Source organism: Lonchura striata, chromosome 1, assembly GCF_050655825.1.
Source record: "Lonchura striata isolate lonStrDom1 chromosome 1, ASM5065582v1, whole genome shotgun sequence".
In the NCBI taxonomy this organism is placed as follows: domain Eukaryota; kingdom Metazoa; phylum Chordata; class Aves; order Passeriformes; family Estrildidae; genus Lonchura; species Lonchura striata.
In genome coordinates this window covers 65,761,637-65,787,695 of record NC_140703.1, presented here as the reverse complement: position 1 = coordinate 65,787,695, position 26,059 = coordinate 65,761,637, and the positions used below count along the sequence as shown (strand labels likewise).

The window sequence follows — 26,059 nt, the reverse complement described above, 5'->3', positions numbered from 1 at the left end:
ACAACACTTGGCACTTCCCCTTTTGCATCAATGCAGGGTTCCCATAAGCTGTTAGTTTCATTTATTTATGCAGGATTAACTGTGCTAAAAGAAAAAAATATTGGGATAACAATATGGTAGGGCCTTTCCTGAGCTGTACTGCACTGCTTAGAATTTAGAAATTATATCTACAGAAAGGCCAGTGGGTCTTGACATGTCTAGTGACTGCACACAGGTACTGACTACTGTGGGTTATATGTAAGACAGCCTTACACTGGCTTTTATTGTTACCTTCATTGTGTTTTGTTAGGCACTTACTGTAGTGAAATGATTGTAGCAAACTTGAGTGACGTTTTAATCCATTGCCCTACCTTAGTAATATAGATTAAATTCTAAATACCCATTAGCTTGTATCTGAGAAATAAATACATAAATAAATATATATAGAAAAAAATTGAATACAGATCTGAGTGTATTGGTCTCAGTAACACTGTACACTGCCAGGCAAAAATCAAAGGTATGTACAATTTACATATTTTGTTCCTGATCCATCATCTAGGATATAGGGTCTCTTTCTTGTGCAGATTGATAATGAAGGTAACTTTCACAGTCATCTCAAGCAGAACCGGATAACCTTGGTTCTGAAAGGGAGTAGCTCTTTGAAATCTTGTGTGCTTTGTAAAATGCCAACAGAAACAGCTTTATCAAAATTCAGACACATGCTTTTGTTTAGGAAAGATGTTTGTCACCACTTCCCAGTCACTATCTTGAGAAAAGTGAATGAAACATTGCTGCCACCTTAAGGTTATTTTCTGAGTACATTGTGAAGCTTAGCTTGCCCAGTGTGCTTGAATTTAACGTATTGACTCTATATTATAAAATTTAATTATCGGGAGTGCACAGAGTCCATCAGTGTGCAGTTATGCCAGGCCTTAGCCCAAGACACAGGCAAAGATGGGAATGGCTTTAAAGCGCAGTTTGATCAAAACTTGTTCTCCAGAGCAGCACAAATGGAGGGAGGACTGTGAAGAGTGAAGACTTGCAGAAGGAGAGATACGGATTAGCAAGATTAATCTTTTTTTTATAAAGGAGTGAAACAGGGCACAGAGTTTCAGGACTGACTCATGAGCATGCTGTTTGTACAGTTCCTGACCCTGTTCCTTGTTCTACCACAAGCCTACTTCTACCGGAAAACTGAGAAAACCATTATGCCAAATATACTACACTTCTTAAAATCAGACTTCTTCCCACCCCCAGTTTGGTGGAAGTATACATTCAAAAAATCTGAAGAACAGAAGATAATAATAAATTGAGATCTTCTATAAGAGCACCTTAAAGTTTATGCACTCAGGAGATACACAGGCTTAAAGAATAGAAGAGTTTCTCAGCATCCTATCTGCTCCTCTCTTTGTTGAAGATTTGTTTCAGTTGAACCCAAAGAAGGCCTTGTATTTGCCTTTTATCTCTTTGATACTTTCCTTCTCTTACCTAAAGGGAGGGATAATCCAGTCTCTTTTCAGCTTTGTGGATTTATATTCAATTGAGACATCCCAAGAAGAGAGACTCAGAGCAACTACTGAAGTTAATTCACTAATTTACATTTTCTGTTGTTTAAACCAAATACAGTGGTGGTGATGTTGAGGCATTAAGAGTTGCTCAGCAAAAAGTGTGAAACAGGAATGCTTTGTTGAAAGCAGCATCACTGTGTTAAATTTTAAATGTCCCTGGCTGATTTTCAATTTGAGTAGTTGTCTTGATGCCTCTAGGGTTTTCTTGGGTCATAATATTTACAATTTTGATTACTACTAGTAGTAGTCATAACTGACAATTGAAATGAGCTCTTCTTATGCCCCAGAGGAGTTCTGAAGTGTAGTTTTCATGAGAGTTTCATAGCAGCAGTGAAGTCAATGCCTCTTGCCTGTGACAGCTCCTGGTGCTGGTGCACTCCAGTCCTGTAGCACAGGCTGTGGTAAACTGAATCTGCAAGGATTCAGTTTGATGGTAATCTCCACCTCCAAGAAGTAAGAATTTCTGGATTTTTTTCCTGCCAGATTTGTTCCCTGATCTAATTCACTACATGATGCTGTGAACAATTGTCCTGGCGCAGTGGGTAGGTCAGTACAGGTTAGGGATGAGCAGGGATGGCTGAGACAGTCTGAATAGCATGGCTTACACATCACTGCAGTGAGTATATTAGTGCAGAGCAGACCCGCCCCATCTTTAATCTGTGTTGTGAGAATTTCATAGTTATCCTTAGAATGTCTCTCACAGGCCTAATATTGATTTTGAAATACTCTTTTGTTAGTATCTTCTTGTTTGTTTCTTGTGTTTTGTAGAACACTTGTCTTTTTGCCTCTTACAGCATGACTTGCTCTCTTCAGATTTCACCACATAAATCTTCCTGCTTAAAATTTACTGAATTTGTTCAAAACAGCATTGTTCCATTCCCCTTCCACTGTGTTGGAAAGTGCCAGGATTTTTCATGGATGCATCTGCCTGTATAGGTGGTTAAATTCATTCTCCATCACTCTTGTCCCTTTCCTGAGAAACATTTGACTTCATGGAGACGCAAAATTTGGAATTGTAGCATTTACTTAGAGAAAATTAAATACTTTGACAGTTTTGCAATGCTTAAAATCAATGTAAAGATAAAATAATTATATTTGCCTAGGACCCCAGTGAAACCTGAATTAGCAATTCACAATGTGGTATTAAAGCATATGAGTTTTTGGTTTTCCTTTTTGATTAGGTGTCTGCTGTGTAACTTTGAAGTATTGGCTTACTTTTCCCTTTGATCTTCATAGATTTCACTGTTAAAGTACTATTGGATTTTATATTGCTTTCCCTCTCATTGTTCAATGTGCTAGAGCATTGATAATTGCAAAACATTTAATCTGATCTATAAAAGAGTTTGTGGAACTGCAGGGCAGGAAAGTCATACATGTCTACATAATGGAAGTCTCTTTTCCATAATTAGTAGCTGAATGAAGTTCAGACACTAGTTGGATAGTAGAGAAGGGGTAAATAAGTGAAAGCTTACTTTTCAAGCTTTGATCTTTCAAGGAAATTTAATTATACAGAAGTATACTTGTCTGTCTTACCATCCTCTTATAACAATGTATTTGTCTTGTAGTAATTATATCACACTGTAAGATGAAATGCTCTTAAAGGAATTGAGCTTCATTCTTCTGCAAATAATTAATTAATGCCTTCTCAATGTCCTGAAAAAATAGTCTTTATTTTCTGGAATACTGTGTGCTCAAACCACAGTTTGGGGCAAATTTTCTGTTGCTACAAAAATCCCAGTCCATTCCATTTGGGCCCTTCTGTGCTTGTAAGACGTGTGACAAAACCTGTGCAGGAAAATGCTGCCCATGAGATGATGTTTGCATATTGTATCCTGGCTGTGTTTATTTCAGGAACAGGAGAATTAGCCATTGCATTTTGATTGCTTGTGACATTAGTAAATTGATATCCCAACTGTATGGTGTTAAAAAGAAATGGATCTGGTCTGCAGAAAAGTAGAATAATCTAAGATTACTTTTGTACTTTGTAAATGCTATAGGCTTTTTCTGTCCTTAGTGAATTTTAAAGGTAATAACTGCAAGCATTACAAATGTGCAAGCACAAAGTATCTGGATTAGATAATTTATGATACAAATGAGGAAGGAATATTATTTTAAAGAACTTTGTAATTTTCAAATGTGTAAAAATACCTCTACATTGTGTTTACTGAATAATCTGTGTAAGCGTAATAGAAAGTCTTACATGAAAAAGCAACTCAAGTGTTTGATGGCAAGAATATGCTATTATAATTTAATAATACCAATTTCTGATGCTGGTTGGATTTCTGAAAGTATAAATATGAAAAATAAGTCTTTGAGATAAGCATAAAAAGCTAATATCCTCTTCACTTTGTTTTATTACAGTCAGAGATTAGAAATGAAAGCACAAGTTGCAGATGCATTCATAGCAAAATTCCAGCTGACACCGGATGAAATGAATCTGCTTCGAGGCACAAAAGATGAGCCAATTACTGAGGTAGCTCAATGAACATTAAAATCTTCACCCTGAACTAAAATGTAGAAATGCTCAACTGAATTGTACATGAGATACTCTTTTCGGTTTGCAATTTAATTTTTTATTGAGGAATGTACCTTTTAAGAGAACGGTGAATTTCTGATGAGTTTGAAATGTGTGATGAAAGATTCAAGTAAAAAAACAGAAAACCAACATTAAATTCTAGTTTATGTAATGAGTTTTAAGGTAAATGAGCTCTCATGTAATTAGTTTGAGGCAAAGGAGTTCTCATATAGTTCTACACTTCAAAAAGATCTTTATGAAGTCTGAATTTTCAGTTAAGACATTTTAAAACTTCATGATTCTCAAAGCAAATGAGAATCTTACAGCTCTCTAGTACTGCCACTGTGCATGTGTGTGTTCAGTATGCATATTCATGTATATAGGTATTCAGTAACTTGGGACACGTAAGCTGAGACTTTCCCTCTATGTTATTTAGTTGCTAAAGATACTAGGTGCTGACTCACTTCAGTCACCATCCAAAACAAGTTTTGGAATATGTTATGGTTTGGATAAGAAGGCACAGTGAAAGGAAACTTGTTCTACAGTAAAAGCAAACTGAATAATGAAAGACTTGAGTATACCGAATAGACTTTTTTATTATTCTAGTTACATGGAAAACTTCACATAGTGTATCAGCAGGTATCCAGATTTATCTCATTTTCACAGGCATCCTGTTTGCAGTTAAAGCACTATTAAAAACATGGAACTGATAACCATAAACAGTTCTAATGGAAGCATAAATGGAATGTACTAAATAATTGTGCACTTGAGTAATTGCTGTATGCTTCTGAACCACAATTGCCATGAACATTCTAGTTTATCAAGTTTCTAGAAAGTGCCTATTGCAGGGAACAATGACAGCAGCCCTCTGCCAGTTACTGCGTGATTGATTTGCAGCCAGCGAGGGCTGGTCTTTTTGATACTTCATCTAAAAAATGTGCAGAAGTAGCTGAGATAAAGCAGTTGTTCTGCTTTAGTTGGCAGACCTCAGTAACATGTGTGTGCATTTCCCCTTTAACAGTCAACCAGTGTGCTTAAAACACCTTTAGTCAGTCTTGTGGTTTGAAAATTTTCTTTTATCCCGAAGGAAGAGTGCTTTGGGTTTTTATAAACATGGTCTTTAACACAATTGATGCAAGGAAGTAGATTAAATTGCTGGCCTCTTTTACTTAGAACATGACTATTTTTATGTGATGTGAGCCAGAATGAAACTCTGCTTTCCTGAGCAATCTCAGTTCAAATCACAATAGATGTAACAAGCAGTTGTATCTGAAATAGCTGGTCTCCTCCAAGGCATTTGAAGTATGTCTTCATAAGAAGTCATGTTTCAAAAGGTTACTAGCTTTCCATGTGCACTCTGAAATTAACAGAGTAACCTTTTTAGTCATATATAGTTGTCTGCTAGGCTTTGGTTTTTTTGTTGTTTTTTTTTTTTCCACTTCTGCTGTTGAGTTACTCCACAGAGAAAGGTTGTTCTGGAAAATCTTAGTCTAGTCTATTGCAAATGTTTGTTTGTTTGTTTTAAGAAATAGTTACTCCATTTTATGAATACAAAAAATATCAAACTTTAATCATTGTACTTTACAATGTTTCATTTTGCTCCTTAGTTTCTATCAGTAATTGGAGACAGTGATGTAATGCATAGCAGTGTCTTCAGTATCTCCCTAGAGTTACCTAATGGATGTGAAACACACATAATTCACAAGACGGGTTTAGAAACACATCTTTAGCGCTTTTTTTTTCCCTTGTTGTGAATTAAAAGAATAGTACAATGGGAAACCAAAAATTCCTAAGGCTCTTAAGATGGAATGAAAGGTAAATGACAGAGGCAGGATGTGAAGTTTAAAAGCAGCTTTTGAAACATAGACCTGCAAGAAGCTTAGGAATGGAATTGAAAGAGGGAGTATGGAGTGCTAGAGATTTGAATAGAAATTGCTGCTTTTACACACTGCTTGTATTTTGGTTTTAAATTTATTTAGGACTTTTTCAAGGCTTTGGGACGAGTAAAACAAATTCATGATGATGTCAAGATTCTTCTCCGAACAAATCAGCAAAGGGCAGGGTAAGTCCTACTTAAATGAGTGCATGAGACCCATTTACAGTTAAAAGCAGAAGTTAAAGCAAGGTCTCATTCTTTGCTTCGTATGACAGAATATATACAGAAATATACAGAATATTTCACCAAAAATTTAAAAATACTCAAAAGTTTAATAATGGTATGTTTCATTTGATTTGCACATGCCTTTGCTAGTGCTGCCTAAAACAGTTTTTCCAAATAAACTTTATTTATCTTGTAGCTTGGAAATTATGGAACAGATGGCTTTACTGCAAGAGACATCTTATGAACGACTTTACAGATGGACTCAAAGTAGGACTAAGAATGTTTTTATGTTTGTGATTACTATTATGATGATTCCAATAATTCCTTCATGTGGATTGAACTTAACACAAACCCTTTCCAAGACATATTAACGTTTTGGTTTTCTTTTTTAGGGAAAAATGTGTTTTGAACCAGTTAATTGGCAATTCTCTCGTTTTTTGGGCCAATTTCATTATTATAAAAGAGAATTATTTATTTGTGTTTGTAGTAGATAGTTTTCCACAAAAAGCAACTACTCCAATTTGGTAGTCCAAACAAAATTTTAATTGTATTGAATTGCATTACCTTGTGAGGTAGAAGGAAGTTGTTGGATTTAATGGTTTGATAGTAATATCTAGTTTAGTGGGAGGGGTGGTGGATTACTTTTAGAAAAGAAAAAATCCTTTTGTCAGGATGCTCTTTTGAATGATAGTAGGATTTTTTTTTTCATATGTACCCTGGGTGTAGCCATCCATGTTCATTGTAACACCTTGATAGTGTCAAATATTGTTGCTTTTTTATTATTTCCTTCTTCTCCGAAGCAAGAGACTGTCTCACTATCAGTTAGATTCATGGGGGGAAAAAATGGTGCAATGTGATTTTTATATTCATTAGCTGTTCTTCAGTGGATACTGAAACCTCAGATAATAGTTGTGGTTTCACCTTTATGAAAAGCCATAATTTTTTTGCTGGTGTTCGATTTAGTTTATATGATTTCCACAATCTTGCTTGGAATGTACAAAATTTTGTAATTATTTTGATGAAATAAAATAACAAAACCAAATGGCAAAACAAACAGTTTGATTAACTAGTTGCTCCATTTTTTCTTAATAGTTTACCTGAAATGTGATAAACAATTACAGAAGAGCCAAATAAAACTCTGAAGGTTGAATGAGTCAACATTTGTATGTGGGCATAAACAAATAGTAAGCTTCCTTTAATAATTTTTATTGTTGAAATTTTTGATGAACATGCATTTTACAGTACTGCTTGAGTGGAATTTAATTGTATTAACATGAACTAGCCCAGGTAGCATATTCTGAAGTCTTCAAGATTAAAATCCTTTGAGTTTTTAACTCATTTTCTTGTTTGATTGCTTGTATAAAATGTATTACAGGGTAAAGAATGTGCTTTCATGTTGGTATTTTATAGATGAATGTAGGATGTTGACACAAGAATCATGTGACATTTCTCAAGTTCTTGCTCAAGCCATGGAAGCCTTACAAGATAGACCTGTCCTTTACAAGTAAGTAAATGTTTGCTATCCTCTTTGACAGAAGCTAGTATTTTGAGTGTATAAAACTTAAAGATGGGCATGAATTACAGTGCCAAGGCCGGTGGCACTTTGGTACTGTGCCAAATTCAAAATTACCCAGAAACTTAAGTTATAAAAAAGTCACATTTTAACTACTTTGAATTTCAGAAGTCTTTTTAATGTAATTATGATACAGGAAATGTCATTGGACTTTTTCTAACTTACAAGTTTCTAATTAAAGTAAAATGTCAGACTGTTTTTATTTAAATGAATTGTGAATTTCTGTGGTCTCATTCTAGGATTTTTCTGAAATAAAAAAATTCTGTCCAAAACATGTGATTGTGTCATTTAAGTCCCCAAAGTAAAAAATTGGTAAAGGGTAATTAGCTTTTACTGAAGTGCCTGTGGTAGAAAGAATGTTTTCTATTATGAGTTATACAGTAGTCTATTTAAAAATTCTACATATAGACCTCTAAAGTGTAGAGGTATTTATATATGTATATCTTTGTAAAATACTACTGTTCTTACTGCAAATTTGCTGAAGTGCTGTTGAAGTAAATGAAATGGTACTGAGGAGAGTGAACCACGAGGTGGCACTGTAAGAACTGCTTATTGGGGTGACTGTCCCTGAAGAGTTATTTACACTTCTTTGGGTTTTGGCCTTTTGGTTTTCATTGGACTTTTGGTGGATTTTTTTTTTTACCTTATGTATTCATCACATTTTGCAACCATTGAAAATTGCTTTCAGCCACAGGTATCCAGGCCAGCAGAGTAACAGGCAGCCTTTCAAATGCTACCCTTGTCTTTAAGAGTGTCAGTGCAAAGGTGTAGGTACCTGATGCTGTGAAGCTCCACAGAGCCCTTCACAGGAAAAATGCATAGGGCATGTGGACCTGAAAAGTGCTGTCAGTGTAAGAGAAAGCTCAGATCAGGATATGCTCAGTCAGCTCTGCTGGTTCATGTGAGGGAGAAGTGGTGTCACTTGATCTCCCTGGTTGTTGAATGGTTTGTTGCAGTACTTCAGGCCATAGCTGGGAACTGCAATCCTTTCTTCCGTTCTCTCCTTTACACCCTCTTTTACAGCTGCAAAAGATCTGTTACTATGCTATTAACAATGTTTTATAAGATTCTTTCCTCTGCCAAAAGGGCAAAAAAAAACCATTACTGTAGATGATGCAGACATGTGTCTCTCATCATAGATTTTCAAGCTTAATTACTTGCTACAACATATTATCAAAATTGCAGTACTAATGATTTACATTTTAAATCTCAAGATTTAGTTTTTCCCTTCCGAAAACTTTTGTATATCTAAGTAACAAATTGCTGAGTTTGTAATGTAGAAGTTAAGTCACAGAAGAAAATAATTTTCAATAGTTTTATGTGTATTAGCACTGCTGTGTGAACTAAACACTTGCCCTTCAAAACACTGCCCTTGCATCTGATGAAGACTGTGTTTCAACTGGGTGAAAGTGAATAAGATGGAGAAGGGCAAGAGTTTAGAAACAATTTACAAATTCTTGTTTCCTTATATTCACTTACTAACTAAAAGTGTCAGAAGGATTGCACCATGGGTGGACTTTTTGGAACTGCAGTCAGTAGGGAATGTCAAATAAATATTTCAGATTGGTTTCCCCTTCCTGGCTCTTAACAGAAAAAAATGAGAACTGTTTCCTAGAAAATGCATGGAGACATAGCTGAAAACAGTGTTCCTCTTCCATCATCAACTTAGGTTTACAAAGTTTTTTTTCTTCCTCTTTCCCCAGTGATCATTACTGTACATTTTAAACATTAAAGCTGGGTTGAAAAAAATCCAAATGTTGTTTTCTTCTTCTAACATGTGTATGTGTAATAACATAGTAGTAAACACAATGTTCTAGTGTAAATAATAGTTATTGCTGAATTTTTTAAGATGCAGGATTTTTTAATGGTTATACCCTGTTCTACTGAGAGCAAAAGGAAAATTAGTAGTTTCCTTTTTCAAACAAAGTTATCATTATTGAATGCTGTTTTCAGAACTAATAATGATCACAAAATCTGTTTCACTGCTGTATATTTAATGATCCATTGTATAGCTGTTTATTGGAGATGAAAAGAAAAAGTTAACTGGTTTCTATAGATGCTTGAGATTTTTCACTCCAATACTGCTCATTCTAGACAGTGGGCAGTTATCAGATGCTAGATCTCTTCCACTTTTAATTGCATAATTTTTGTAAATAGTAATTTATTAGAATTTATTTGTTAGGCTTCTCTATTACTCTCCAACTTAATAAGTACAGTGTATGAGGAAAAATACTTCCACAGAAATTTCCAGATTCTTCAGTGTGCTCTTTTGTCACCTCTTTAATGTAATAATTAGGATTAAAAAGAACAAAACTGAAGGTTCCTGACTTTCTATAGCAGAGTAGAAATCACATTGAACATACTGTCAAACATTTTTGAAACCATGTATTATTTTATTTTAAATTTTATTCTCTACCTCTATTAAATGTGAATGCAGTGCATATTAAATGCAGACTTAAATAAATCAGTGAATAGCATTCTTTTTATTATTTTATATATATATATATACTCCTCTGCTGGGTGTCATTGGTAAGTGACATCATGCTCACTCTTTGACAATTTTCAGTTACATTGGAAAAATAAACTGTAATGTGTATTTTCTTTCTCTCCTTCATAGTTTATGCGTTGTTCAAAATGCTTAAATTGTTTGTTTTTTTTTTTTTTAATAGTAGTGTTCTCTGACTTGCACATATAACTGGGGTTACCAGTGTTCATTTACCATCCTTCACTTCCTTTCATACTTCAGTGCCAACAGAAAGGTAGCCCGCTCTAGAAATGAGCTATGTGTATGTGATTGGTACCTCCTCTACCACCAGCAAGCCATTTGAGATAATGCATTCTGGGCTGTAATTGTTCATCCACTAAATATCTAGCTAAGATTGCTTTGATTAAAATCAGTGAACAACTATCAAATGAATGTCTGTCCCTACTAGTCATGCGGTAGGAAGAAACCTTGTGTTGCAGTGCAATAAATTGCTGCTTCTGTCAGTCAGCTGGACCTTACGCAAACAGGAGTGCCAAACCTGTCAAAGATGATTATGTGTACAAAAATTGAAAAGCTGAGTTTTCATGTGTTTGATTCTAGGGCTAAGGGAATGGGAGGGTCAAGGAAGAGTTCTCTTTAGTATCTGTTCAGAGGAGTCAAGAAAATCACAGAGTATGCTGAGTAGGAAGGGACCCACAAGGATTATGAAGTCCAGCTCCTGACCCTGCAAAGCACCATTCCCAAGAGTGACACTATGTGCCTGAGAGCATTGTCCAAACACTTCCTGAACTCTGTCAGGCTTGATGTTGTGATCAGTTCTTCTGGGGAGCCTCTTCTAGTGCCCAGCTATGCTCTGGGTGAAGAACTTTTTTTTTAATATCCAGCCTAAACATCACCTGACACAACTTCAGGCCATTCCCTTGTGTCCTGTCATGGTCACCGCAGAGAAGAGATCAGTGTCTGCTTCTTCTCTTCCTCTCATGAGAAAGTTGTAACTGCAGTGAGGGCTCCCCTCAGTCTCCTCCAGGCTGAACAGACCAAGGGACCTCAGCCACTTCTCATGCAGCTTCCCCACAAGGCCCTTCACTGTCCTTTGAACACTCTCTAACAGCTTAATTTATTGTTCTCTAACAACTTAAACTTCTTGTTTATATTGTGGCAGCAGCACTTGAGATGAGGCTGCCCCAGCTCAGAGCAGAGTGGGACAATCACCTGCCTTGCCCAGCTGATGATGCTGTGCCTGAAGCCTGTCAGGACACTGCAGAAGCAGTCACTTCATTTTCTTCTCTCACCCCCTTTTCTTTCTTCGGTAATAGTAACCTGATCCTGGCAAAACTACAGCCTCTGCCAATGCCCCTGTGTAGGAAACACACTGCTAAGTATTTCTTTCAGTCTATTTTACAATGTTATCAGAGGAGGCACACTAGAAAGACTGTTCAAATTCAGTAGAAAAACTTCACACATAATAATCTGACAATTAATTAATTTAGCCCAGAAACTAAGAGCTATCCAGCCAAGAAAGAAGGATGGTGTATGTGTGTGTGTATATATATATATATATATATATATATATATATATATATATATATATACATATATATAAGACTATCTATTGCAGCACCTGTCTGCAATATCAGAAGTTTTATCTCATCCTACACATTTGCTCTAGAGCAGTAGAGCAGACAGGCAGGTGACAACATAAAATTTGTCTTCTTTTCTCCTGTTTGTCAGATGTACCATAGGCAGAGCAGGATGATAGAAATTCCGACATCATAGTAGAAGCATGGATGCAAATTTTCTAGAATTATAAAAATGTTTACTTGTATTAGCTGTGAGGCTGAACTAATCAACTGTGATAAGGCAGACTGGGTTTTTTTACCTGTTTTCATGTTTCAATAACAGATACACATTGGATGAATTTGGAACAGCTAGAAGGAGTGCTGTGGTCCGTGGCTTTATAGATGCTCTTACTAGAGGAGGTCTGGGAGGTACTCCCCGTCCTATTGAAATGCACTCTCATGATCCTCTGAGGTACAGTACTAACAATAATATATATGAAATATCTTTTTTTTTTTGGCATTTTGAATTCATGACACCACAAACCACTAATTTACACAGAAATTTCTGTCTTTGTGTAGGTATGTAGGAGACATGCTGGCCTGGTTGCATCAAGCTACAGCTTCTGAAAAAGAACACTTAGAAGCTATGTTAAAGCTTGTGACTATTCAAGGTAGTACTGGTTTTAAAACATAAATTGTGAAGTGATAGTAAGTCTGTGATAAGTAAGAAAGTGTGACTAATTTCTTAGGCTGGGATTCAGTTACAAGTCTGAGTTTAAATTTTCCTAAAAATAATCTCAGAATAGCTGGTGGTTGCATTCTACCAAAAGAAGGCCTGTAACTAAAGAGGAGTATTTCAAAATGCACTCTTTTTATTTTACTGCACTTATAATAGATTTACATCAAATTTACAAAGGGACATTTTAGAATGTAGTTGAGAGTTCAGAAATTATTTGTAATTTATATGAATACATGTCTCTTTGAAAACGTTACATATTATTTTGAAGGTTTTCATTATGCCTTTGCTCTTCTATTTAGTAATTTTTAAAAAATATAATTCCTTGTTTCTGTAAGTCTCCTTGTTCTACAAGGAAAATGGAATTTTCATTTGCCATTTAACAACATTCCGGATTAATGGAGGATGACGTAGGCCGCTCACAAATAGGTGGAGCTTTTTAATATCAAAACTCTTGTTCAATTCAGAACTGCAGATTCTTATGCTTAGTCTTCATCCCCTTTGCTTTGTTTTCAGTAGATTGAACCTATACTTGAAAGACTTTAGTACTGTAGAAGCTTTAGTATGATTTGCCACCACAGTTTCAGAGAAAGTTATTTTTTTATAAATTAGGCATGTATACTCAATTGTACCAAACTCATTGTAAGAACTTAAATGTGATCTGTATCTGGTGAGCTCTTCAGATTCTATGTCCCAATCCTACTCTGGATTTTGAACTGAATGTGTATTCTGATTTCCCTTACTGATCTAAGTATTAATTGCCTTTCTTAATGGTGTGGGAAAAGGAGGCTGTTTAGGAACTGTTGTAAATCAAAACCAGGAGGAATGCTGGTTTTTAAGTACAGTTACAGTGTACTGTGGAAGTGAATTTAATACTGTTTGCTGACAGTATTTCAGGGAGACAGGAAAGCAAGCTTCATGATGGTTTTATGGTAGAGAAAAAGACATGGCAGTTCTTTGTAGATGACTGACCGATGCTTCTGCTGTAACTGGGAGCCCTTCAGGAAAAGCTCCATTTACATGGAGCATATAAATGTGTCTGGTTCTGCTGTGGGCTGGACTTCTGCTGCAACACTTTGTTCTGAAATTCTCCCACTTCGTTGTGTAGTGCTTTGCTTAACTATGAAGTTCTTTGGCCTTCTGACAGGATGTTGGGCTGAGATGATATGGCCATGGAATGAAATATATTTAGAGCATTTCAGCCACAGAGCAAGATACTTGATAATACAGAGAATATAAATATTTGGGGGAGAGATTTTCAACAAAAAATCACCAGGACAAAACCTTTTCCTGGAGAGACTGGTAAAAACAAGAGATGCAGTATTTTAGTCTGAAGGAAAAATGTTTTCCTAAGCTCTCCAGGAGTGGGTCTGCTATCACTGTTGCACAGTTTTCAAGAAATGTAAGGAGGAATTCTTCCTTTCATACTGGGAGCAACAAACTGGGAGCTTGGGAGGTGCTGTCTGTAACTATTCCTCTGTGTCTTCGGGGAGATTTTTTTGACGACAAGGATAGTGATGTGATAAGGTCTGTAAGACAAAACAGTGTTTAATAGAATACCACTGGATTTAAGAAGAAACAGTTATGGGCAGTGCAACCCCAAAGTATCCAGAGATTATATATTCTTTATAAACACATGTCCTGAGTTGGTAGTGAGGACAGCATCTATGGTACTGAAAAGCTCAAGCTGAATTTTTTGTGCTGTTGTGAAGTCTTTAGGTGTCTGGCTGTGCAGGCTAGAGTAGAAATTGAGTTAATTTCATGCAGCCATTTAACAAGTGGACATCTTGTTTATTTGCAGTTAGAGATAAGGACAGAGATTTTAATCTTCAGAGTGCAGTGCTTCCTAACAAAATTTGAAATCTAATGTAAGCATTTCTGGAGATGTTCATCACAAACTGGGAGTTTTTCCATTCGCCTATAGAGGGAGCCCAAGCAGCTGCCATAGATGAGACACCTACCAGCAGTCTGAAGTCAGTCAGATGTTTTCACTTCAATCTCAGCTTGAGTAGTTTTTTGCAGATGGAACCACTTCTGTTATTTTCCTTCAGGTGTGTCAGGTGTGTCTGTACTGAGTTCAGATTTCTGTTTCAATTCTCCTATAAGCTCTGTATACTTTCAGGACTGTGGAGAGTGTGGTAAATCACAGCTGTACAAAAATTTCCCTTCTCAAGAAACAACCAAAAAAAATAAAGCCACTTGTATACCTGTTGGTGGATATGGTCCCACTGGATGAAAAATTGTATGTGTGGCACTTATTTTTTTTTGCGAAATGTTTCTATCCCAGTTTTTACTTTAAAGTGACCAAGCTATGTAGCCCCTAAGGCAGAGCATGCAAGGATGGCTTTAAAAAGTTTTAAAATGTTGAATTTGCAAAAAATTAACTGTTTCAGATTAATCTGATCAAAAATGCTATTAAAATTTTAAGTGCTGAAAACACATTCAGAAAAGTGTAACTCTTTTGCTGGACAAGTGTAAAGTATCTCATTTACCTCTTTAGAGTTTAGGTATTCTATAGCTAGCAGGAGCCTCCCAGTCATAAAGAAATCTTCCACTTGCAAGGAATGGAGAATTGCAGGCATTTTAAGAGATGCATTAGAAACCCATTTTTTGTAGAGTTGCAGGAACCCAGATGGAGAACAGAAGCTAAACAAAGTACAAAAAAGAGCTCTCCTTTTATAGAAGGATACTCAAAGAAAAATTATATATGGTGTAGCAAGGAGTTGGAAATATATCTTCAGTTATGAGCTGTATTCTGAAAGTTATTTTGGACCTTTGAGAATTGTTTATTCTGTAATTCTTTTATGTCAAACTTGCACCACTTATATAGCCCTTTCTGCTGGAAGTGCTTTTGGAATCCAGATATTCTAATTGGGCATGAAAATACATGCAAAGGCACAAGCATGTGGTATCTCAAAATTTTTATTCCCTGTCCTTTGGTATTCGAACTTGTATATTTTTTGAGCTAAAATTTTCATACCAAACAACTTGTTTTTAAGTCAATCTGGTCTAGATACACTATTGCAAATATGTGCTAGGTAGTTGTTACATTGATGAGCAGTACAAGTGTTCCTACTAAAAAATGTGTAAATTGCTAGGGTCTGTCTGGGAGCTAGCCATTACGTAAAAGAGCATGCGTGCTGTGATTTGTAATCTTACTTTTTGCCTTGATATCAATACTCAAGTATGTAAGCGTATTTTTATTACCAATTCAGAATGTTTAAATTCTTAGAGCCACCACACTGAATTCAGTTGTTACTGCTTATATGGCTTTTCATGTAACTTGGTGTAAAGAGGCATTGGCACAGATCTCTGATCTTTCATTATTTTTCCTCTCTGAGGTAATCTGTCTCAGTATGAAATAAGCAAAATATAGCTTTGGGTCACCTGATTTCTGTCACATGTCACAGTCAGTTTGTTTACTTTCATTGCATGGGTCCCATCTGAAGATGAACTCCTGTTGACAAGTTTTAAATTAGAATTAAAGTATTGCTTTCTCCATAAATCTGTTCTGAGTTGTTACTGAAGTGAGAGCTTGAAGATCTGTTGCTTTCAGTTTGATTGATTTATGACAGCACTGGTTGCCATGCAACAATTCATTTGTTTTTCGTGGTAAGATAGGGCAATATTCTCTTTTGTACATCGTTCTGTGAAAGATGAGTTTCAATTGCTGCTGGGGCGGAAGCATTTGCCAGCGCTGCAGCACGCAGTAGTGTGGAGGTACACATGTCACTTCATTAGTAACAATGCCACGAGCTCGTCAGTAACCAGCGCTGACAGACACGTGTGTTTGCCAGTCAGGCCTTTCACAATGGGGTGTACTGCTGCTCCTTGAGCCTCTCACCAGCCTGGTTGTTTTTTCAGTGTTTTTCTAGTTTAATTTCATGAAGTGCTAATATTGAGCCTTACTGAGATAGCTTCTTGCTAAATCATTTATTCTTCCCCTTGCTGTTTCTACCTCAAATTCCCACGCACTGTGTTGCACTAGGAAGCAGTTGCATAGGGAAAGGTAATGACTCCAGGACTGTTTTGCCATGTAGCTATTTCTTAATGGTTAGATTGGAAGTATGGTGGAGGTGTGAACTAGTCGTGTGGAGAAAAGAACACACACAGTTCATAGTGCTTTTTATGGAGGAGTACCTCCTACATTTGTTTATTTGTTTTATAGTCTTGAAGAAAAGAGAATTATATTTGCATAATCTTAGCATGTGTTTGCATTAACTATAGGTGTGGAAGAAAATATTCAAGAAGTAGTTGGGCACATCACAGAAGGTGTCTGCAGACCTCTGAAGGTGAAGTATTTTGATTTCCTTAGCACTCTAAATACAAAAGCTGTTCTGCCATGTTTTTTCAGAACTTGTGCTCCTCCCATCTCTTCAGTGTATTTTCATTGCCCTTGGTTAAGAATTAGATTGTTGACTTCTGAAGGATTTTTTATCAAATTAAAGATTTCTTTGTTCATAGATATCTGGTTTATAATAGCCATATAATGAGAGATACTAGGGTGCTAAATTTGAGTCTTGATTTTGGTTTACTTTTTCTACATTGAGGAGTGCTGATGTATAAAATTACAGCTTTGTGGTAAGTGTATGGGAATAGCTGTAGTGGGTCAAATGATAAATCAATGTAATTTACTAACCTGTTTTTCATAGTGATCATTATTTTTAGGGAAGAGTGTACAGGTTGTGCAGTTGTGTCATGTTTCTATATGATAGTTTCCTTGCCTGTTTGTGAATATACTAGGGACTTACTGAGCTTTAAATTCTTTATATATAATAGATCTCAATACTTGGGTTTTTTGCGTGAACATGTAAAATTGATATAAACTGATTATATTCACAACAAATCCTTCAGGATTCAGGAGGGAAGTGAATGTTTCAGCTCTTGTATGAAAAGCTAGTTCCTTTTTTGGTTTGTGGGTTTGATTTTTTGTTTGTTTTGGTGTTTTGGTTTTCTTGGGTTTGCTTTAATAAATCCAGCTCTTGTGTTTTAAAGACATTATGAAAAATTGTTTCCTAATTACCATCTTTATGCTACCTCAGTTTTTTGTATTTGTCACATCTTTCTATACTTGTCTTTTTTTCAAACTACAGCTTTAGTAAATTTAGGGGACACATGTGATAGAAATCATTAATGATGATCCATCAGATGATTGACTGACTTGTCTATTGTATGTGCTTCACATAAGCACTGAAGTAATCAAGGTGATGAGGCTGATACCAATTATTGCCTGACTGTGCAGTGTATAAATTCAGGTGGTTTTAAAGCAAAATCTACTGTGCCTAAATACGATTATATTAAATTTCTCTTAGGATTCTGTAGCTATAACAACCATATCCAGTTGACAAATACTAGTCTCAAATGTGAACAGCTAGTTTCTGGATACTATACATAAATTTCTGATAAGAAAAGGATAAGGTCTGGAGAGGGGTAAAATTCAAAAAGGTGCCATTTAGAAAGTCACAGAATTACAGAATTGAGGTTAGCAAGGACATCTGGAGGTCACTTGGTCCAAACTCCCAGCTCAGTCTGGGCCACCTAGAGCTGGTTGCCCAGGACTGTGTCCAGGTGACTTTTCAATACTTCCAAGGATGGAGGCTCCACAGCCTCACTGGGTAATATATGCCAGTGCTCAGCCTCCTACCTGCACAGTAAAGAAAAAGTGTTCCCTGATGTTCAGACAGAATCTCTTGTATTTCAGTTTTGTACCTGTTGCCACAGAATTATGATCATTCTTCACAACCTTTTAGTTTTTGATCTGTTGGAAGACACCTGTCCTAACAGACACACAATCACCACAGCTTTGTTTTTTTGGAAGATATTTCCAAACTTTATGTGCTCTTGAATCGGTTCTGTTAATACTGAATGCTGATGTTTGAGTTCAGTAATTATGTGCATTCCAACAAAGTGATTAGGAATGAAATCAAACTCCTGTGTAAGTCAGAGGAAGTTCTGGTCTTGATCTGAGCGCTTGTGATTTTTGTAGTTAAGCACACAGTAACTTTAATTTCAGTTGCCAAACTCCTTACACTTAAATGCTGCTAGTCTTTTTTCCAAATAATCCCCTGAAATGTTGTTGTTAGTTAGTTATTGTGCTAGTAAAAAAAAATGTTAAAAGAACAATTAACAACTTTCCCATTGTATTCTGTATTTCAATAGAATGCAGCTTAGATTAATTCACTGCCGTTCTAGACTTTCCAGTAAAAAGTACAAACTTTTTAAAGTTATTTAAAAAGCTTTTAATTTTTTTTCTTTTTCTTGGGGAAACTTTTTATTCTTTCCCCAGGGGAAAGAATAAAAAAAAAAGGTAGAAAAAATCCCTCCTGAGAAAACCCCAAGCAGAAGAGCCTTGATATAATGCAGAAAAGGTAATTAGATCATTGCAAGCCACCATGTTCAGAGGAACAGCAGTAATAGATTCAGTTTGGAGGATTCTTTTCTACAATACATTGTAGAAGGGTTATACTTACATGCAGTCTAAATTGCCCACATTTCTTACTGATAGTTGGTTTGTGTTTTAGGCACTTAAGTGACTCTTGAATACTCCCTTGTGGTAGATGTTACCACAGACCTCTGATATCAGATGAAGGTAGGGTAATCCTAAAAAAACATTTAAATTAAATCCTTGTCTTTTCCATAACATTAAGATAAAGTTCAAAATGTCTTGGATGCCCTATATGGACTGCAGGTAGTCTTTTATGGTCAGCTAACAACAGGACGTTAAGAGCTTACCTGAACAGGTTAGGTTGTGTCACTTGCAAATTTTGGTTTCCAGTGCAGTGAAGACTTCTGTATAGAAAGCAGTACTTCTTCTTTTCCCACTTTGTTTTTTTAATTTTTACTTTTCTCTCATTACCCTAAAATCTAACTTTTTTTCCCTCTCCTTCTTTCTGTTCAGTCTTGTTCAGCTTTTAATTATTTTATTTACCTTCAATTACTCTTTTTTTTTTTTTTTTTTGGTCAATGTATTGTTTTCCCTCTTTTTCCCCTGCCTGCCCTATTCTCATTTGCTCTACAACTAGAATATACTTAGTATTCATGCCCACAGGACCTTTTAGGTAACACTGTAGACATTTATTTTTATATAGACCTTTGTATATACAAACACATTGAAGAGCAAAATTCACCTTTGTGTTGAAATAAACGTCATGCATTAAGTATTGCAAATAAGAGTTAAAAAGTATTATTTGGTTTTGGTCTGTGAATTAGATGCAAACTGAAAAGATTGAGGAAACATAATCTTAGTTTGTGCTCCCTGCAGCTGGCTCTGAGAAGGGACTGCAGCACATCATGTTCCATTGAACAGCAAATAACTTGAGAGAGTGGGTGGTGGCTGCTGATTTGTGTGTAGCCTTTTCACAGTCGGGCACGTGGGAGAGCAGTGCAGGAATAAGTCACTGTCTATTCTGCCTCATAACAGCACACAGATATTGATCCTGGGGCAGCTTTTTATGAGTGGATTGAGACTCTGTGTACCATGGAGACATCAGCTGTCCAGCTGTAAAGACACTCAGCACTGTTTTGTTGTGTAGCCACTGTCTTCTGGTTGAGATAAATGGTCAACATAACTGATTATTAGCTATAAATATTAAATACCGGTAGAAGATATATACACTCTCCTGTAAGGGAAGAATTTATTCATCCAGGTAAAATTTGTTTCTTAGGCAAAATACCTAATATTTTGATGTTCTGAATTTCCACGTGATGCTAGAAATCTATTGCTATAGTTTGGTGATTCTGCAGCATTGCAGCTGTTCTTGCTATTCAGTGCTGGGGAGGACTCCAATATGTACTGGTATTAATCCATCAAATAATCTCATTATTTTTAAATTTACAATAACATCAAAAGTCTGTAGGGACTGTAGGATTTTTGGAAGGCTTTTTGAGTTTGTAGTTTTTCTTTTTTTTAAGAGTGTATATACATTTGTGTTCTCTGCCCAGATGCTTGGCAGCCCAGACATACTTCAGTTCAAGCCAAGCATTAAAGTTAACTGGACATCCTCTTTTAAAATTTATTTATGATTTATTTTTCAAAAAACAGAAATATATTGCATATAAAGTCATAGAAGACTGACTATCAAAATTTATGACCTGAAAGACATTTGTATTTGTTCATGCTACAGGTTAGAATTGAGCAGGTGATTGTTGCTGAGCCAGGAGCAGTTTTACTGTACAAGATTTCTAATTTGCTCAAGTTCTACCACCATACAATCAGGTATGAAAAATTAATTACAAAAGATAAAAATGCCTGTTTTCCCTAATTGTGTATGTAAGAACAAATCTGCTAGGAAGAGTACTTTTGTTGCTTAGTTGTTGTTCTGCACTATAACATCAAGAAGAAACATATGTGATAGCAAGCAGAAACAATTTACCCATTGCCATTCCTCAGTTCATATCAAAACTGCTTTGGAATACAGCATCAATTTGCCACAATAACTATTTCTTTATTGTTCTGTGTAGATTCAAATATTATACAAAAAAACTCTACACAACATTCCATATGACAAAGTCAAGTCCCCATTGAGAAAATGTTACTAAATTATATTTCTTCAGGTGTTTGGTTTTTTAGGGGTTGGTTTGTTTGGTTATTGTTGGTTTTGTTTTGTTCTAAATAGTTGTGTTTTGATAGCTTTTTTTTCCCCCTAATTATGCACTTCCTTATCTCACTGTTGAAGATGTACTGATCACCTTCCAAGCTCCTAGAGGCCACCAGGAATACAGAAACTGGAGAAAAGCCAGAGCTGCTAATTTATATATAAATATATGTTGTGGCATATGATGTAGTTCATGTTGGCTAGAAACAGCAGTAGGAGAAAAATCTTCCTCCACAGCCCTGGACTGAACTGCTGAGAATTTGAAACATTAATATTACTAGTTGAGCTTCTCTGTCTGAAAATACTTCAAATGTTGGGCAGACTGGGATAAGTTGTTCTTGGGCACCTCCCAGCTTGGTGCAAGCTTGGAAATGTGATGTTAAAATGGAAGGTCTCAGGCAGTCTTATCTGTTGGTTTCTGTCTTGTTAACGGCGCAATTTTTAAAGACCACTGAAGTACCTTCTACCAGCTGAATAACTTCCTCTGCGTAGGGATGGTGCACCTTAGTAATGAGAGGAAAAAGCAGTTCAAGAAATGATCTATTAAACACAAGATTACAATCTGAAAATCGAGATAGAGGTTTAGTCCTATTATGACCTGATGAATTTTCACTGAGAGTTTGTGCCTTATGAATGCAATTCCTATAGCCAGAGGGAGAGGAGAGGAGCGTAGTCCTGTAGTGCCATTTAAGGGTTGTAATTTAACACTCAGAATAGCAAGGCATGAATTCTTACAGTTTTGGGGATGTCCAGCATCTCAGTGAAGAAATGAGAGAAGTAATGCTATCCCTAACAGGTAGCATGATAGAATATTGTTAACCCTTTTGGTTAGGTAATTTTTTTTTGATAACAGAAGTGGATTTGCATAAGAGAGCAAAAATCCAGTAAATTTTAGTACTCTACAAAAAAGTTTGTGCAAGTCTGATAGCCTGTGTTCAATATTTGCTTAATGACATACTTGATGATTCTTGTTCTTACAGTCAGCTTATCTCTCTCAGCCATTACTGAGAACTGTTCCATGCAATTTGTTACAAATTTAAACTTTGAAAATAATATTCTTTTAAATTATATTTAAATATGTGACTATGTCCCCACTTTAGATTTATTTAATAATTTTAATTTTTTTTTCAGTGGTATTGTAGGAAACAGTGCAGCCACACTGTTGACAACAATTGAAGAAATGCATTTGTTGAGCAAGAAAATATTCTTTAACAGCCTGAGTCTTCATGCAAGTAAACTAATGGACAAGGTTTGTTTCAAAATTGTACAGCTTTTGTGTTTCAAAACATTCTTGTGTTTCCCTTTTGTCTAGTAAGATTACTATGTAAATAGCTGTTTTATATATCAGCTTTTCCTAAAGTTGATGTCTTGTATTTTCAATATTTTTGTCATAGAACTACATTACAAACTTGCTGTTTATATCTTTAATCTAATAATAGTGGAGGTTTTGTAGATTTGTGTCTAAAATCCTGTGGTTAGCAATATTCTTTTGAAGAACACTTTACATATTTTTAAAATCTACAAGAAGCAGCAAAAGTAGGAAATTTTCTTAAGTGCAATAGAGCAAAGTCAGGTGATTGAGCTGTATAATTTGTATTAATCCATCATCAGATCAGTAATTAATTGTGCATCATTCCTTTTTTGAAGGTGCAAGGTATATCCCAAAATTATAAGCTAAGTAGAAACAAAATCTGGGCTTTTCTATTATAAAAGTAGTTTTAACACAGGAAGATTGCTGTAACATTTGTAAATGCATTTCTATATTATTTAACGTACAAAAAAAGAGAAAAAAAATACTTTATTTTCCAGAAACTATTCTTTGAGTGGACTGGTAATTTACTAACCACTCAGGTTTTCTGAGTTTTGTCAGTATTGTTCTGTGGTTTCAAATGAGTTTTCTGATTCAGCACAGTCTGTCTGGTCCCAATTTTCTATCTTTCTGCAGGGGCTGGGGAATGACTTTTTCAAAGAAGCAGTTGTTCCTTCTCTTCTCCCCCATATATCCATCCCAGTAACTCCTTTCAGTGGTTTCATGTGTTCATTGGGTTACTCCTTAGCTGCTATCACCCACAGTCCATGCTGCTAAAGTCCTCTTAATGCATTGTTGCTGTCGGGTATTTCCATTCAAATCCAGGATCATATCAATAATAGATCCTGTGCTTCTTCAAGGATCAGCTAAAGCTGTTCCTAAAACATGAAATGGACAAGGACAACATGAATTTACCAAAAACCATTTCATTTCCTATTATGTAATCTAGAATAAAATATCTGTGTAAATTTTCCTTATATGAAAAGAAATCAGTGATGGATCATATCAAAAATCACTGCTCTTTGCTTACAAAGCACTTAAGGGAAAAAAAATTCTTGGCTTGAAAACATCTCTTTATTAATCTCTTTTTTATTTATTTATTCTGTTGGGTATTACATCTATACGCAATTAGGATCCAGCATGATTTTCCTTTTCATGTAACTCACAGTCTGTGAGGTTTTGTTTTGGGTGATGCACTGTGTTTAGTTTGGAAATGTGTAGAATTCAGAGGAAGGGTGATAAAGGAATTATGATCCCCTAGTCCATACTGTGTGTTCTTTCTATTGTCACTATAGGAAGGTTGTGTATTGCTCTTTGCCCTCTTAGTTTCTCTTCCCTCAGCCCCCATGTCTGGATGTAACTGGTTCTAGATGCTGTCATTGTTTTATAAAGTAGTCAAATTTGCTTTTACTGGCCTTAAATGAAGGCAGTGATTGCACTGCCACCTTCAGTGGTGTTTTATTACAAGTAATGAATGACATACCAAGCCTACCATGTAATAAGAAAAGGTCATAATATTGCTCTTTCTCAGAAACACATTTATAAATTAAGTCTGAAATATCAACAGTATTGCATTGCCTGTATGCCCTATGAAGATCTCTCCTCAGAATATAAAATTGAGGTCAAAAGCTTAAATAGATTTAGAGGACTGTTATATACATGGGTAACAAAGGCTTCCACAATTATTTATGAATCTGCTTCAGGAGTGAGCACTGAGGTAATTCTATGTCTGAGAAGAAATCTTCCTGTTCTAATATGTAGTTCTTGTAACTGAGGTTTTGATAGTTCTCTGTAGCACCTTATATTATTACCCTTTATGAGTGGATTACTGAATTTGACTGAAATTAGTTTTGCTTCATAAAAAATACAAAATTTATAGGCTGATTACACTCAGAGAAACAATCGTTTCCATGGGATAAAGATGTTTCTTTTATAATAAATTTAATTCTCTTGTTACTTAGTTTTATGTGTGTTAGTGTAAAGATAAGCAGGTTTTTTGCCCTTTCATTTGTCTTTGTAAATTTAGTAGTGAATGTCACAATGCCTTTATATTTTAAGGAAACTGAAGTTTGCTTTTTACCATGCTTTTTTAAATGCTGATTCGGACCAAAATTGTGTATATGTATTAGTAGGATTTTCTTCACATCCCAGCTTTTTGCCAGCTATGAATGCAATGCAATTGCTTCCAGATTTTTTTTTTTATTATTAGAGAAGTATAAACCCCTGGAAGATAGACCTTTTGTGCTTACAGAGGCAGTTACAAAATTTCATTGCTGTTCATGCTGTGCAGCTAAAGAATATTCACTGGGAAAATTAGTAAATTATTTTTCACTTGAACAATCTGGGAATTGTGGTTTCTTACTTCAGTTTAGATTATGCATCTTGAGGCATTGATAAGCCTGTTTCAAAGAATATCAATTGTCCAATACTTCGATTAAAATATGATCCTTAAGACAATTTGAATAATTTTGGAAATACAGTAAAATGCAAATGGGATGTTCTGAAGTAAAAATAATTATATTTCTATAATTTAAAATGCCTTTTTGTTTAGATTATTGGAAGGTGGTAAATGGCTTGTCAAGTAGACAATTTTAACAATAGTATTTCCTCAGTATCATCTATTATTGCTGATAATTCTCTTTTTTAATATCTGCATTGTATCTAGTAGTTGAAAGACCAGAATATGATTTAAGCAAATCTTTCACTTAAGTGTAGCTAGTTGGGAACATTTTTTAAACAAAGCAGGTTTCATTAAATATGCTAACTCCTCAAGATCCTATCCTTAGGATGCAGACAAATGACAGGATGGTAATTGGATGTCCTCATTGCCACAGACAATTTAATTCCCTAGATTATTGATTATCCTGAGTTGAGCATTGTCTTCAATCTGCCTGGGATTTAATTTCTAAAGCACAGTGGGAATCTGAGACTTCAGGCTGTTCTTTCTAGGACAAGAAAATAGCTTCCTCTTCACATCTATTTTTGAGAAGAGTCCCATATTACATAAGGAGTGTCACTAGTGTGGAGGTGTATGGAAGCTTTTAGGCAGTCATAGATCAGGATTCTCTTTCTTGGTTGTCAAGCCATTGGTGTAAATTATAGAGGGAAATCCCTGGTTACTTCAAAATACTGGTTTGCCCAGAAGCACTTTGCTATGAACTTTTTTTCATTACGTAATAAAATCTCAAGCAGCTCTCAACTTCAAACTTTTTGTTCTGAGAAAGCTTTTTTTTATGGTGTTCTCATTCTGGCTTCTCAGGTAGCTCTGTTTGAGCGGAAACCCCTGTAACAGAAATACTCAGCAGACTGTTGGAAAGCGAGTCCATTGTTATCAAAGAAATGCAATACACAAGGGATTCTCTTTGGTTCCGACACTTCTTGAAACCTGTCAAAAAGCTTGGTAACAGTTACTGCAAAGCCACTTTTTTTTTAGGGTTTAAAAACTTTGAGATTGTCAGGCTGCTGTAGAGCTCAGCATTGACATCCTACAGAAGCTGTGCATCACCAGCCACCTCCTGTGTCACTGAAGGTTTGGGGCATCAGCTCACTGGAGATGCTGTCTCTCCTTTGCCTTAGTGGTTCTTACCCTTCAGAGCCAGTGTTGGGCATTCTTGCCTGTACTTTCTAGTTCTGGTAGCAA

General features: G+C 35.7%; 1 protein-coding gene across 1 annotated transcript in view; it reads left to right on the top strand.

Annotated features, from left to right (window-relative positions):
• Window positions 1-26,059, top strand: part of COG6 (component of oligomeric golgi complex 6) — a 54,406-nt gene that overhangs the window by 10,599 nt on the left and 17,748 nt on the right. The window contains exons 5-13 of the mRNA XM_021526614.4: window positions 3,909-4,020; window positions 6,042-6,124; window positions 6,360-6,430; window positions 7,574-7,667; window positions 12,124-12,252; window positions 12,360-12,451; window positions 16,744-16,808; window positions 20,640-20,731; window positions 22,242-22,359. Coding sequence (XP_021382289.3) covers window positions 3,909-4,020; window positions 6,042-6,124; window positions 6,360-6,430; window positions 7,574-7,667; window positions 12,124-12,252; window positions 12,360-12,451; window positions 16,744-16,808; window positions 20,640-20,731; window positions 22,242-22,359 — 856 coding nt within the window. The remainder of the gene's footprint in view (window positions 1-3,908; window positions 4,021-6,041; window positions 6,125-6,359; window positions 6,431-7,573; window positions 7,668-12,123; window positions 12,253-12,359; window positions 12,452-16,743; window positions 16,809-20,639; window positions 20,732-22,241; window positions 22,360-26,059) is intronic.